At 41.6% G+C, this 12,626-nt stretch overlaps 2 protein-coding genes across 2 annotated transcripts in view; one reads left to right on the top strand and one right to left on the bottom strand.

Moving 5' to 3' along the window:
* LOC120780313 (probable tubulin polyglutamylase ttll-15) overlaps positions 1–12,626 on the bottom strand; it is a 39,918-nt gene that overhangs the window by 14,200 nt on the left and 13,092 nt on the right. The gene's annotated exons all lie outside the window — the stretch shown is intronic.
* On the top strand, positions 9,597–12,472 carry LOC120780315. The gene is made up of 3 exons (XM_040112608.1): positions 9,597–11,534; positions 11,611–11,788; positions 11,846–12,472. Coding segments are annotated over exons 1-3 (786 nt in total). The 5' UTR covers positions 9,597–11,532; the 3' UTR covers positions 12,452–12,472.

Below are 12,626 nucleotides of genomic sequence, written 5' to 3'. Positions count from 1 at the left end.
GGAATGTCCGGTCCCTTAAATGGGAAGGTGCCGCTGCCCAACTGGTTGACGTCCTCGTGAAAATAAAGGCTGACATCACCGCCGTCCAAGAAATGCGATGGACGGGACAAGGACAAAGACGAGTAGATCCTTGTGGCATTTACTACAGTGGCCATATAAAGGAGCGCAAGCTTGGTGTGGGATTCGTGGTGGGAGAGAGACTTCGTCGCCGAGTACTATCATTCACTCCGGTGAATGAACGTCTAGCCACAATCCGCATCAAAGCGAGGTTCTTCAACATATCGCTGATTTGCACCCACACCCCAACGGAAGAGAAGGACGATGTGACCAAAGATGTCTTTTATGAGTGCTTGGAGCGCACTTATGAGAGCTGCCCCCGCCACGATGTCAAAATCGTGCTTGGCGATTTTAACGCCAGGGTGGGTAAAGAAGGTATCTTTGGCACTACGGTCGGTAAATTCAGCCTCCACGATGACACATCCCCAAATGTATTGAGGCTGATCGACTTCGCCGGGGCTCGAAATATGGTTATCTGTAGTACTAGATTCCAGCATACGAAGATTCATCAAGCTACCTGGCTGTCTCCGGATCGAAAAACTACCAACCAGATCGATCATGTTGTGATAGACGGAAGACACGTCTCCAGTGTTTTAGATGTGCGTGCGCTCCGAGGTCCTAACATCGACTCGGACCACTATCTTGTTGCAGCTAAGATTCGCACCCGCCTCTGTGCAGCAAAAAACGCACGCCAACAAACACAAGGAAGGTTCGACGTCGAAAAGCTGCAATCATAACAGACAGCCGAACGATTCTCTACTCGGCTTGCACTCCTGCTCTCTGAGAGCACTCGTCAACAACTCGGTATAAAGGAACTGTGGGACGGCATTTCAAACTCCTTACGTACAGCTGCAACCGAAACTATTGGTTTTCGGAAAGTGCAAAAGAACAGCTGGTATGACGAGGAGTGTCGTCTCGCAGCGGAGAGAAAACAGGTTGCCTACCTCGCAATGTTACGATCGACCACAACACGTGCGGGATGGGATAGATACCGAGAGTTGAAGAGGGAAGCGAGACGCATTTGTAGACAGAAAAAGAAGGAGGCCGAAATGCGTGAGTACGAAGAGCTTGATAAGCTGGCCGACAGGGGTAATGTTCGAAAATTCTACAAAAAAAAAGGCGCGGGGGTACAGAAGGTTTCAAGACCGGAGCATACTCTTGTGGAACCCCCAAAGGTGATCTAGTCACCGATGCCCAGAGCATACTTAGATTATGGAGGGAACACTTCTCCAACCTGCTGAATGGCAGTGAATGCACAACACCAGGAGAAGGCGAACCCGATTCCCCAATCGATGACGATGGAGCAGACGTTCCATTACCCGACCATGAAGAAGTTCGAATAGCAATTGCCCGCCTGAAAAACAACAAGAGCTATTCAAACACGGCGGCGAAGAACTGATAAGGAGCATGCATCAGCTTCTTTGTAAAATATGGTCGGACGAAAGCATGCCCAACGATTGGAATTTAAGTGTGCTATGCCCAATCCATAAAAAAGGAGACCCCACAATCTGCGCCAACTACCGTGGGATTAGTCTCCTCAACATCGCATATAAGGTTCTATCGAGCGTATTGTGTGAAAGATTAAAGCCCACCGTCAACAAACTGATTGGACCTTATTACTGTGGCTTCAGACCTGGAAAATCAACAACCGACCAGATATTCACAATGCGCCAAATCTTGGAAAAGACCCGTGAAAGAAGAATCGACACACACCACCTCTTCGTCGATTTCAAAGCTGCTTTCGACAGCACGAAAAGGAGCTGCCTTTATGCCGCGATATCTGAATTTGGTATCCCCGCAAAACTAATACGGCTGTGTAAACTGACGTTGAGTAACACGAAAAGCTCCGTCAGAATCGGGAAGGACCTCTCCGAGCCGTTCGATACCAAACGAGGTTTCAGACAAGGTGATTCCCTATCATGCGATTTCTTCAACCTCCTTCTGGAGCAAATAGTTCGAGCTGCAGAACTAAATAGAGAAGGTACCATCTTTTATAAGAGTGTACAGCTGCTGGCGTATGCCGATGATATTGATATCATCGGCCTCAACACCCGCGCCGTTAGTTCTGCTTTTTCCAGACTGGACAAGGAAGCAGAGCAGTGAACGAGGGCAAGACGAAATATCTCCTGTCATCAAACAAACAGTCGTCGCACTCGCGACTTGGCACTCACGTCACTGTTGACAGTCATAATATTGAAGTTGTAGATAATTTCGTCTATCTTTGAACCAGCGTAAACACCACCAACAATGTCAGCCTAGAAATCCAACGCAGGATAACTCTTGCCAACAGGTGCTACTTCGGACTGAGTAGGCAATTGAGAAGCAAAGTCCTCTCTCGACAAACAAAAACCACACTCTATAAGTCACTCATAATTCCCGTCCTGCGATATGGTGCAGAGGCTTGGACGATGTCAACAACTGATGAGTCGACGTTGCGAGTTTTCGAGAGAAAAGTTCTGCGAAAGATTTATGGTCCTTTGCGCGTTGGCCACGGTGAATATCGCATTCGATGGAACGATGAGCTGTACGAGATATACGATGACATTGACATAGTTCAGCGAATTAAAAGACAGCGGCTACGCTGGCTAGGTCATGTTGTCCAAATGGACGAAAACACTCCAGCTCTGAAAGTATTCGACGCTGTACCCGCCGGGGGAACAGAGATAGAGGAAGACCTCCACTCCGTTGGAAGGACCAGGTGGAGAAGGACCTGGCTACGCTTGGAATATCCAATTGGCGCCACGTAGCGAAAAGAAGAAACGACTGGCGCGCTGTTGTTAACTCGGCTATAATCGCGTAAGCGGTGTCTTCGCCAATTAAGAAGAAGAAGGTATCCGCAGCAAGACTTAAGATAAAAATTGCCTTTTCCCGCGGTATTACAACTAAATTTTTATTACCTGACTAACAGTTAGTTGGAGGCGGATCCTTCGCTTACCATGTTTAGTAACAGTTTTGTCTGTATTCTGAGCAGACGAAACCTTCTTTACTTGAGAAGAAGGGGAAGAAAGATTAATGAAGTCAATTTTGGGTGAGGGCATTCTTTTTAAGGAAGATGCAGTGGTCTCTTCATCAGACGAACGTTTACGTTTAGAGGAGGATTTTAGATTCTTTTCTTGATCATTTAGACATTTAAATGATTGAAACACGTTTCATAATGCCTAAATTTTTGGGTAAGGGTTTCAAGCTCACGGCCAATCACCTTTAAATTATTGCGCGCCTCCCTAAAAACTTTAAATAATTCAATTTCTGTTGGTCTGCATTTTAAGCAAGAATATAATCCAATATCCTGCTTGTCAGTCCAGCACATTTAAGATGGACAAGCCCATCACATAGCTAGCGTTCTGACTCGCCTTTCACATAACAGTTAGCGAAATTACAAGTCATAATGATAAAAAGCAATATTAAATAATAATATAAAAAATGTAAATATTAAAAGTAAAAAGAGCAATGACAAAAATATTTGTAACAAATGCAATAAAAATAATTGGTTATCAAAGTTAACAACCATTGTAGCGAGCAGTTTGAGATGCACTGACACACGAAAACGGCTGTGAACAAAGAGCAATATAAATTAACACTAACGATTGCACTATTTAAAAATGTAGTAACAAACACAAATTGAATATTACTCGGCGGAATAAATTAAAATTAGCCAACACACAATTAAAGTAAATTTCAATTGCTTTAATAGTACAATATAACAGTGATACTTATCTTAACAGATCACTTCATTCATATATTTTAAATTAAACAAACTTGCAAGAGCAGGAAATTTCATAGCTTAACACGAGAAGGGTTGCCAGAATGTACCCAATGTAAATCAAGCAGAAATGTATAACCATACAGGGGTAATGCTCGAAAATTCTACGAAAAAATGCGGCGGCTTACAGAAGGTTTCAAGACCGGAGCATACTCTTGTAGAACCCCCAAAGGTGATCTAGTGACCGATGCCCAGAGCATACTTAAATTATGGAGGGAGAAGTATCGGTTGCTGTCATCGCCCAAGCCTCTGCACCATATAGCAGGACGGGTGTTATGAGCGACTTATAGAGTTTAGCTTTTGTTCGTCGAGAGAGGACTTTACTTTTTAATTGCCTACTCAGTCCGAAGTAGCACCTGTTGGCAAGAGCAATCCTGCGTTGGATTTCCAGGCTGACATTGTTTGTGGTGTTAATGCTGGTTCCTAAATAGACGAAATTATCTACAACTTCAAAGTTATGACTGTCAACAGTGACGTGAGAGCCAAGTCGCGAGTGCGACGACTGTTTGTTTGACCACAGGAGATATTTCGTTTTGCCCTCGTTCACTGCCAGACCCATTTTCTGTGCTTCCTTGTCCAGCCTGAAGAAAGCAGAACTAACGGCGGATTTCAATATCATCGGCATACGCCAGCAGCTGTACACTCTTATAGAAGATGGTACCTTCTCTATTTAGTTCTGCAGCTCGAACTATTTTCTCCAGAAGCAGGTTGAAAAGTCGCACGATAGGGAGTCGCCTTGTCTGAAACCTCGTTTGGTATCGAACGGTTCGGAGAGGTCCTTCCCGATCCTGACGGAGCTTTTCGTTTGCTCAACGTCAGTTTACACAGCCGTATTAGTTTTGCGGGGATACCAAATTCAGATATCGCGCCATAAAGGCAGCTCCTTTTCGTGCTGTCGAAAGCAGCTATGAAATCGACGAAGAGGTGGTGTGTGTCGATTCTTCTTTCACGGGTCTTTTCGAAGATTTGGCGCATGGTGAATATCAGGTCGGTTGTTGATTTTCCAGGTCTGAAGCCACAGTAATAAGGTCCAATCAGTTTGTTGACGGTGGGCTTTAATCTTTCACACAATACGCTCGATAGAACCTTATATGCGATGTTGAGGAGACTAATCCCACGGTAGCTGGCGCAGATTGTGGGGTCTCCTTTTTTATGGATTGGGCATAGCACACTTAAATTCCAATCGTTGGGCATGCTTTCGTCCGACCATATTTTACAAAGAAGCTGATGCATGCTCCTTATCAGTTCTTCGCCGCCGTGTTTGAATAGCTCGGCCGGCAATCCGTCGGCCCCTGCCGCTTTGTTGTTCTTCAGGCGGGCGATTGCTATTCGAACTTCTTCACGGTCGGGCAATGGAACGTCTGCTCCATCGTCATCGATTGGAGAATCGGGTTCGCCTTCTCCTGGCGTTGTGCATTCACTGCCATTCAGCAGGCTGGAGAAGTGTTTCCTCCATAATTTAAGTATAAGCGATGAGTCGACGTTACGAATTTTCGAGAGAAAAATTCTGCGAAATTTATGGTCCTTTGCGCATTAGCCACGGCGAATATCGCATTCGATGGAACGATAAGCTGTACGAGATATACGACGACATTGACATAGTTCAGCGAATTAAAAGACAGCGGCTACGCTGGCTAGGTCATGTTGTCCGGATGGGTGAAAACACTCCAGCTCTGAAAGTATTCGACGCAGTACCCGCCGGGGGAAGCAGAGGAAGAGGAAGACCTCCACTCCGTTGGAAGGACAAAGTGGAGAAGGACCTGGCTTCGCTTGGAATATCCAATTGGCGCCACGTAGCGAAAACAAGAAACGACTGGCGCGCTGTTGTTAACTCGGCTATAATCGCGTAAGCGGTTTCTACGCCAATTAAGAAGAAGAAGAATAAGAAGAAGAAAAAGAATTGTATATCTAAATAATGTTACATAGAAAAGTACTTTATTCTAAAAATAAACAGAAGAAAATACGAAATGTTTTGAATATTTAAGATTAAAATTAAAGATGTTTTAAAATCCTGGTATTAGTTTCATGGGATCCAGAGCAAGTTTTCTATTTTAGGCACAAAGATGCACCGTTATTAAAAAAACTCTCTGAATTTTATTAAGATAATTAAAATATATGCCGATATATGTACATATATAAAATAAACTGGAACTTCTAAAATTTTTCTATAGGTACTGTGGGCTAAGGGAAGTATACATCCGATTAAATCCATCCACTTTTATAAGAAAAGGGTTGTCTCCAAATATCCAGATTGGCCGTTATTTTCGATAAAACGTTCCCAATAAGAACAGGGGTTCAAGTATTCGTTATTTGAGAGTTTGAAAATAATAGGTTGTCAAAAAAGTCTTTCGGTATTTTCGCTAGTTGGCGCTGAAAGCGCGTAGTTCTAGTTTTATTCGTCGCATCGGGTCATGCTATACCTTTTTGGAAAGCTCATTTCACGCGCTAACACGTGTTTGATTGATTGTCGTTTCTTTTAAGGCGTTCTTGAGTTATAGCGTCGCAAATATAGAGCAAAATAAAGAGAAAATGCGGCATATTTTACAGTACTACTACGATAGAGGTAAAATTTGTGCAGTTTATGGACCCGATACAGTTTCCATTTCCACCGCACGACGATGGTATCAGCGTTTTCGTTCTGGTGTAGAGGTGGTCGAAGATGCGCCATGCTCCGGAAGGCCTGTCGTCGAAAATTGCGTAAAAATCGCTGAATTGGTTGAAAGAGACCGGCATAGTAGCAGCCGTAGCAGCCGTAGCATCGGTCAAGAGCTGGGCATGAGTCATCAAAAATTCATTTTTATTTCAATAATAAAAAAAAAAAATTCAATAAAAAATACCGCAAGACTTTTTTGACAACCCATTATTTGATCCGATTTTGAAAATTGTTGGTCATAAGGTGGCACATCTCAAGTGCACTATTCGGGCAAGGTTTTATCCAAAAACACCGATTTCTTTTTGATTTACACACTGGAAACTGTGAGAATCAGATGGAGTTTGAAATTAAGTTATATGGAGACTTGACGGGATAATAACCTGAAACCCCGGAGCACCTACTAATCGACTGTATCCCAGTCTGCAGACGAAGGTCTAAGGTCCTTGGAACCATGTTTCCGGATAGGGATCACATCAACTCACTTGCTCCCAGCAAAATACTAGAATTTATCGATTTGCTGGGGCTTGGTGAGTCCCTGTGAGTTAGGAGAGGGCACAATAGACCCAAGGTCGCAGTGCATACCTCAATTAAATTCTATTCTATTCTAATCTACATACAGTATATTATTAGTGCAAAGTTTTATCCCGTTATATCAATTACTTCCTGATTTGTGTACTGGAAAGTGAAATAATCAAATGAGTAGACGTGGTTGTAGTCCGATTTTGGCCGTGTACACACTGTGACATAGGAATATGAGAAGAATGCCACAAACTAGATTTTGATGAAATCGGTCGGACGGATCCCGAGATATGTAATTTCAACAAAAAGCGGGAGATGCCAGGCTCGTGGTCAAATTTATACAACGATTCCCATAAAGCCCTCTCATACAATAACGAGTGTAAAATTTAGTGTTTCTGGCATATTTTGTTACTGATTTATTGCGTGTTTAGTAGTTCTTAACAGTGTCAATATACGATGAGTGACGGACCTACAAACAGACAGTCACCCAGATTTCAACTCGTCTCTTCATCCTGATCATTTATATATAGATAACCCTATATATATGTCGATTAGCCTTAGGTGATACGTACAACCGTTGGGTGACCAAACTTTTAGACTGTATAGCAACATGTTGCAAGAGTATATAAAACTATAACAAAGAAACAATACAACTCATAATAAAATATCATGATTTTATGATTAACGTTGCAAATATTTCGCATTTATTACAATTAGTACCAAAAAAATTAATTACACGTTTTCCAAATTATTTGTGTCTTTCCGTCATTCCGCTGTGATTTAATCAGCTACTTTTCACAGGTTTATTTTTGACATTCCGCCCTTTTTGATACCAGCCGTTCATAGTTCATTATCTTGATAATCATGGAAAGCGAATGAAAGAACAGTGAGTCTTATATCATTTCATCCTTGATTGCAGGACACGACTGGACGATAGAGAAATTTCATTGTCTGTTAATGTCTTGAAGCCAGTCTCTTGAACATTTTAAAGGCGACAGCGACATAGAAAACTGCTGATTTACACAACAATGTCAATGTTGCCTTACTAAAACTGAAGAAAATTTAAATATTTTTGGAAGAAAAAAAATTATTTGAACAATGTTGTTCAGAGCGCCCGAGATTTGCAAGAATATGAACAGTCTGCGGAAGCTGCAGTAATCGAAATCGAAGACAATAGTGAATCAAGCGACAAAGGCGATTATCGCTATCGTCCGTAAACTCTCCTCTCCCCAGTAGTGAAGACACTTGCGGCCTTGCTACTCCCGATCTTCACTCACCACCCTAACCTAGCCCGCCACCAGTACGGATTCCGAAAAGTGCACACCACCACCACAGCACTTAGCGTCACAAACGCTCAGATAGTTCATGTCCACCCTGTGAGAGAACGATCTTCGTCACGTTGGACTTGTCGAAAGCTTTTGACACAGTCAACCACACAACGCTACTGCTGGACATCGAGAAAACGACGCTTCCTCCAGGACTGAAGAGGTGGACCATGAACTACCTGAGCGGTCGACAAACATCCGTGCTATTTCTAGGTGAAACATCTAAACTGAGAAGAATTAAATAGGGGGTTCCGCAGGGTGGTGTCTACATCTCGAAACTACCACAGCCACCAGAGGGAGTTTCCATAACCTCGTACGCTGATGATTGCACGATATTGACGTCGGGCAATGGAATCGATGGCATATGTTCAAAGGTAAACGGCTACCTCTCCGACCTTTCTCGGTTCCTCACTGCACGGAACCTAACACTTTCCCCCACCAAATCCACAGCGACCATATTTACGAACTGGACGAAGGAGTATAGACTTGAGCTTAATATTGCAGTCAACAGACGTCGACGACAACATGGATAACCCTTACCATCCTAACGGGGATTGATAATCCGTTACAACAACAACAATGGCTCACTACATTTCTAGAGAATGCTCAAGGCTGCCATAAGTATATCAAGCTACAGCTGGATGGGAAAAATATAAAAATATTAACTGACACCGGGGCAGCAAAAAATTACATTAATCCTACAAAGGAGCCCCAAGAAGTAATTCCCGTCGAAAGCCCTTTCACCGTAAACTCGATACACAGTTCGAGCAAAGTAACTAGTAAGTGCCTTATGAAAATTCGTGGCCAAATCTCCTCAATCTTCGTGCTAGACATACTTAACTTATTTGATGCAATTATAGAAATCGAATGCTTAACACAAGCAGAAATAACATTGAACTTACGTAACAACACTATTAATTACAATGACAAATTCGAGCAATTACAGTATCATTACTGTGACAGTGTAAACTTCACAGATGTGGATGACATCCATCACAAAGGAATTCAAAAGCATGGTACAACGAAATCAAACAGTTACTTAAAGTTGGTATCATTTTAGACCATCAAAGACCTCATACAACAGCCCTGTATGGGTTGTTGACAAAAAAGGCCTTGACAGCAATGGAAACCGAAATAAACAGTTGGTAATCGACTTTCGGAAACTAAATGAATGAACTATAGCCGGCCCATATCCAATGGTCCGAGCAAACTTAGGAAAGGCAAAATTTTTTACGACTACGGGTATCACCAAATTTATCTAAAGGAACAAGACCGCGAGAAAACGCAATTCGCAGTGAACAGCGAGAAATACGAGTATGCCTTTTGGCTTGAAAAACGCGGGAAGCAAGTTTTAAAGAGCCAACGATGACATCCTGAAATATGTATGTTATGTTTATGTATTGACGTAATAATCTTTTCTAAAAACTACACTGACCATGTGCAACATATTGATAGTTTTAAAATGCTTGGCCGATGCAAACATGAGAGTAGCACATGATAAAACTAAGTTCTTTAAAGAAAGCATCGAATTCTTGGGCTTTTTAGTGACCAAAAACTGCGTTTAAACTGACCCCTAAATGACCAGGGCGATACAAGAATAAACTTAGCCAAAAAATTTGTTCAGCCTGCGGTCGTTTTTAGGTTTAGCTATTTACTATAAGGTGTTTATTAAGGACTTCGCAACAATAGCAAGACCCTTAACCAACATTCTCAAAGGAGAAAAATATGCAGTGAGCAAGCATATTTCCAAAAAGTTCTCGATTGAGTTTGACGAAACTCAACGTAATGCTTTCAAAAGAATGAGGAATATTCAAAGGCAGCCCTTTGATTTAACTACTGACGCAGATGGTATTGGTGAAGTTCTGTCCCAAGGGGGCATACCCATTTCCATGGTTTCACGCACCCTAAAGAAAAGAGAGACACACTACGCCACGAATGATTGTTAGCTATTGTTACCTCAATGAAGCAAGAAAAAAAAATTTTTTCACTGATTACCAGCTCCTTAATTGCCGTATCACATAGAAACACGAATGCAAAAATCAAACCATGGAAGTCATTCATTGATAAACACAACGCAAGTGTTCTAAAAACCACTATTAACACAGGCGTAGTAAACGCAAAATTATTACGATAGGCACCCCGAAAAACAAATGCTTGAGGAGACATTAATTCCATCATACGCTGTAGAAATACTGCACATTGATATCCTTTTAACTGACAAAAAAATTTTTCTTACTTGCATTGACAAATCTCAAAATTCGCCAAAGTACAACCACTGGCATCTCGCACAATAACGGATGTAAAACCGCCCATTATTCAGCTGTTGAATTTATTCCCACAGACCAAGACAATTTACTGCGTTTAACGAAGCTACTTTTAGTTCAGCTACAAAACTATTAGGGCCCTGATAAAAAAGGGTACGACGTCGACATTATGAACACACCACCCCTACACAGTTGCTCAAATGGCCAAGTGGAACGCTTTCACAGCGCACTCGCAGACGTAACCAGAACGTTTTGCCTATAAAAAATTTCTGACGATACAGTCGAGTTGATACTATTCGGTCACACACCAAACACCCATCAACATAATGCAAGCAGCGTCCAGCGAGCATAGGCAAGCCATCAAAAATAAAATTGCGAAAGCCCAGCACGATAACATTAAAAGATCCAACCCGAATAGTCAAAACAGGGTATTTGAGGTAGGCGAAACAGTTTTTGTAAAGAATATAGATTAAGAAATAAGTTAACTAGCCTCTGCACAGAAGAAACAATTCAAGCAGGCCTGGGAACGTCTGTTTTCATTAGAGAGAGGGTGGTCCATAAGGACAACCTTAAATAGTGGTTGCTTTCAAGTAAAAATTTGAGATTGAAAATAGTACTTTAATAGTTTAAGCGCACAACGATTTTCATTCCTCGTTTCTTTTATTTAATTCTATTAGTATTAGGGGTAGTACATGGTCGGATTATTGACTACTCCCACTCCAGCTATATCTCGGTAATTGACGGAAAGGTATTGGTATGGAAATAAGCAGATTATTAAAGGCCCCTATTATGAGTTGCATTCGATCTTCGCTATTCGCTGGCTATCGAAAATCGAATGTCAAATTCGTATTATGAGCTATGCAACTCTGTCGAAATTTTCGTTGAGCATCGAAATGGCTGTCGAACAGAATTTACCTATCGACAGCGTAGCGTAGTGAATGGAAATTTGTGAAAATGTAGGTTTTTTGCGTTTATTTATTGCTTTATGGTAACAAATAATTAATTTATACTATTTTTGTTAATTTTATGCAGGTCGAAAGTCGTGAGCACTAAACAGCAGTTGGAAAAACTGGTAGCTTTAATGGAAGAAAATCCACAATTTGCAAGAGGGATTTGCACCAAAGTTCAGGCGGCAACAAAATGGGAGGGATTTGCTTTGGAGCTGAACTGTTTGGGTCCACCAACTAGACCAGCGGCAAAGTGGATGAAGGTACATAAAGTTGTTCTGTGTTTTTTGTGGAAATACATTTTTATTTGGACATTGTAGGTATGGGCTGATATGAAGTCAAAGACAAAGAAAAAACTGTCGCAAAACAAAGCGGAGTACAGAGCAACAGGCGGAGGTACTAACAGGCTGCAGGGATTTTCTAATACTGAAGAGAGTATTATTGGCTTACTTGAGTTTGATGCCTGCATAAACCCGCCGGGAGCCGAATTTGGTCTGGATATAAGTGGCGATGTTGAACCACAACTTCCAGCTCCAACAAATCCCACCCCACATCCTCAGGCTGAAGAAAGTGAAGTGGAGTTTCATTCTGAGGCTTACGAGCCTCCAGCACGCAAAACGCGGCCAATTAAAAAATGCAACAAGGCAGAGAGGCTGAGGTTACTGGACTCCCAGACAAATGCCCAGAAACAGTACTACAAAGAAATGGTCCCCACTTTAGGGGTCATACGAAAATGTGCTGAAGAAAAAGTGGAATACCTAAAGAAACAGTATGAACTGGATAAAAACGCAACAGAGGTAATGCTACAGCTGAAAAAGGAAAAATTGCGGGTTTACAAAGAAGAAGTTTTAAAAATCCAGCAAGATCGCAAATCAAAACTGCAGTTAAAACTTGCAATTTTAGAGCTAAAAAAAATCTTTAAATAATTCTTAACTTTTATATTTAGATCTAAGTTTAAGTGCCTTAAAGAGACTGAATTAATGTTTTTTGTTTTTATATTGATGTTTCAAAACTGTATATACTTCTAAGTATAATAGGTAAATGAATTATGTGATATTTTTCGGTTTTTATTAGTATCTTAAGACTGTATATACTTCTAAG

This window comes from Bactrocera tryoni, unplaced genomic scaffold (assembly GCF_016617805.1).
Source record: "Bactrocera tryoni isolate S06 unplaced genomic scaffold, CSIRO_BtryS06_freeze2 scaffold_25, whole genome shotgun sequence".
Classification (NCBI taxonomy): Eukaryota; Metazoa; Arthropoda; class Insecta; order Diptera; family Tephritidae; genus Bactrocera; species Bactrocera tryoni.
This window is presented reverse-complemented; position numbering and strand designations above follow the sequence as displayed.

Bases quoted from the DNA above. Each gene is read 5' to 3' on its own strand.
- LOC120780315 (XM_040112608.1), top strand. The intron at 11,789-11,845 runs GTACATAAAGTT...TGGACATTGTAG, and splicing joins CAGCGGCAAAGTGGATGAAG to GTATGGGCTGATATGAAGTC.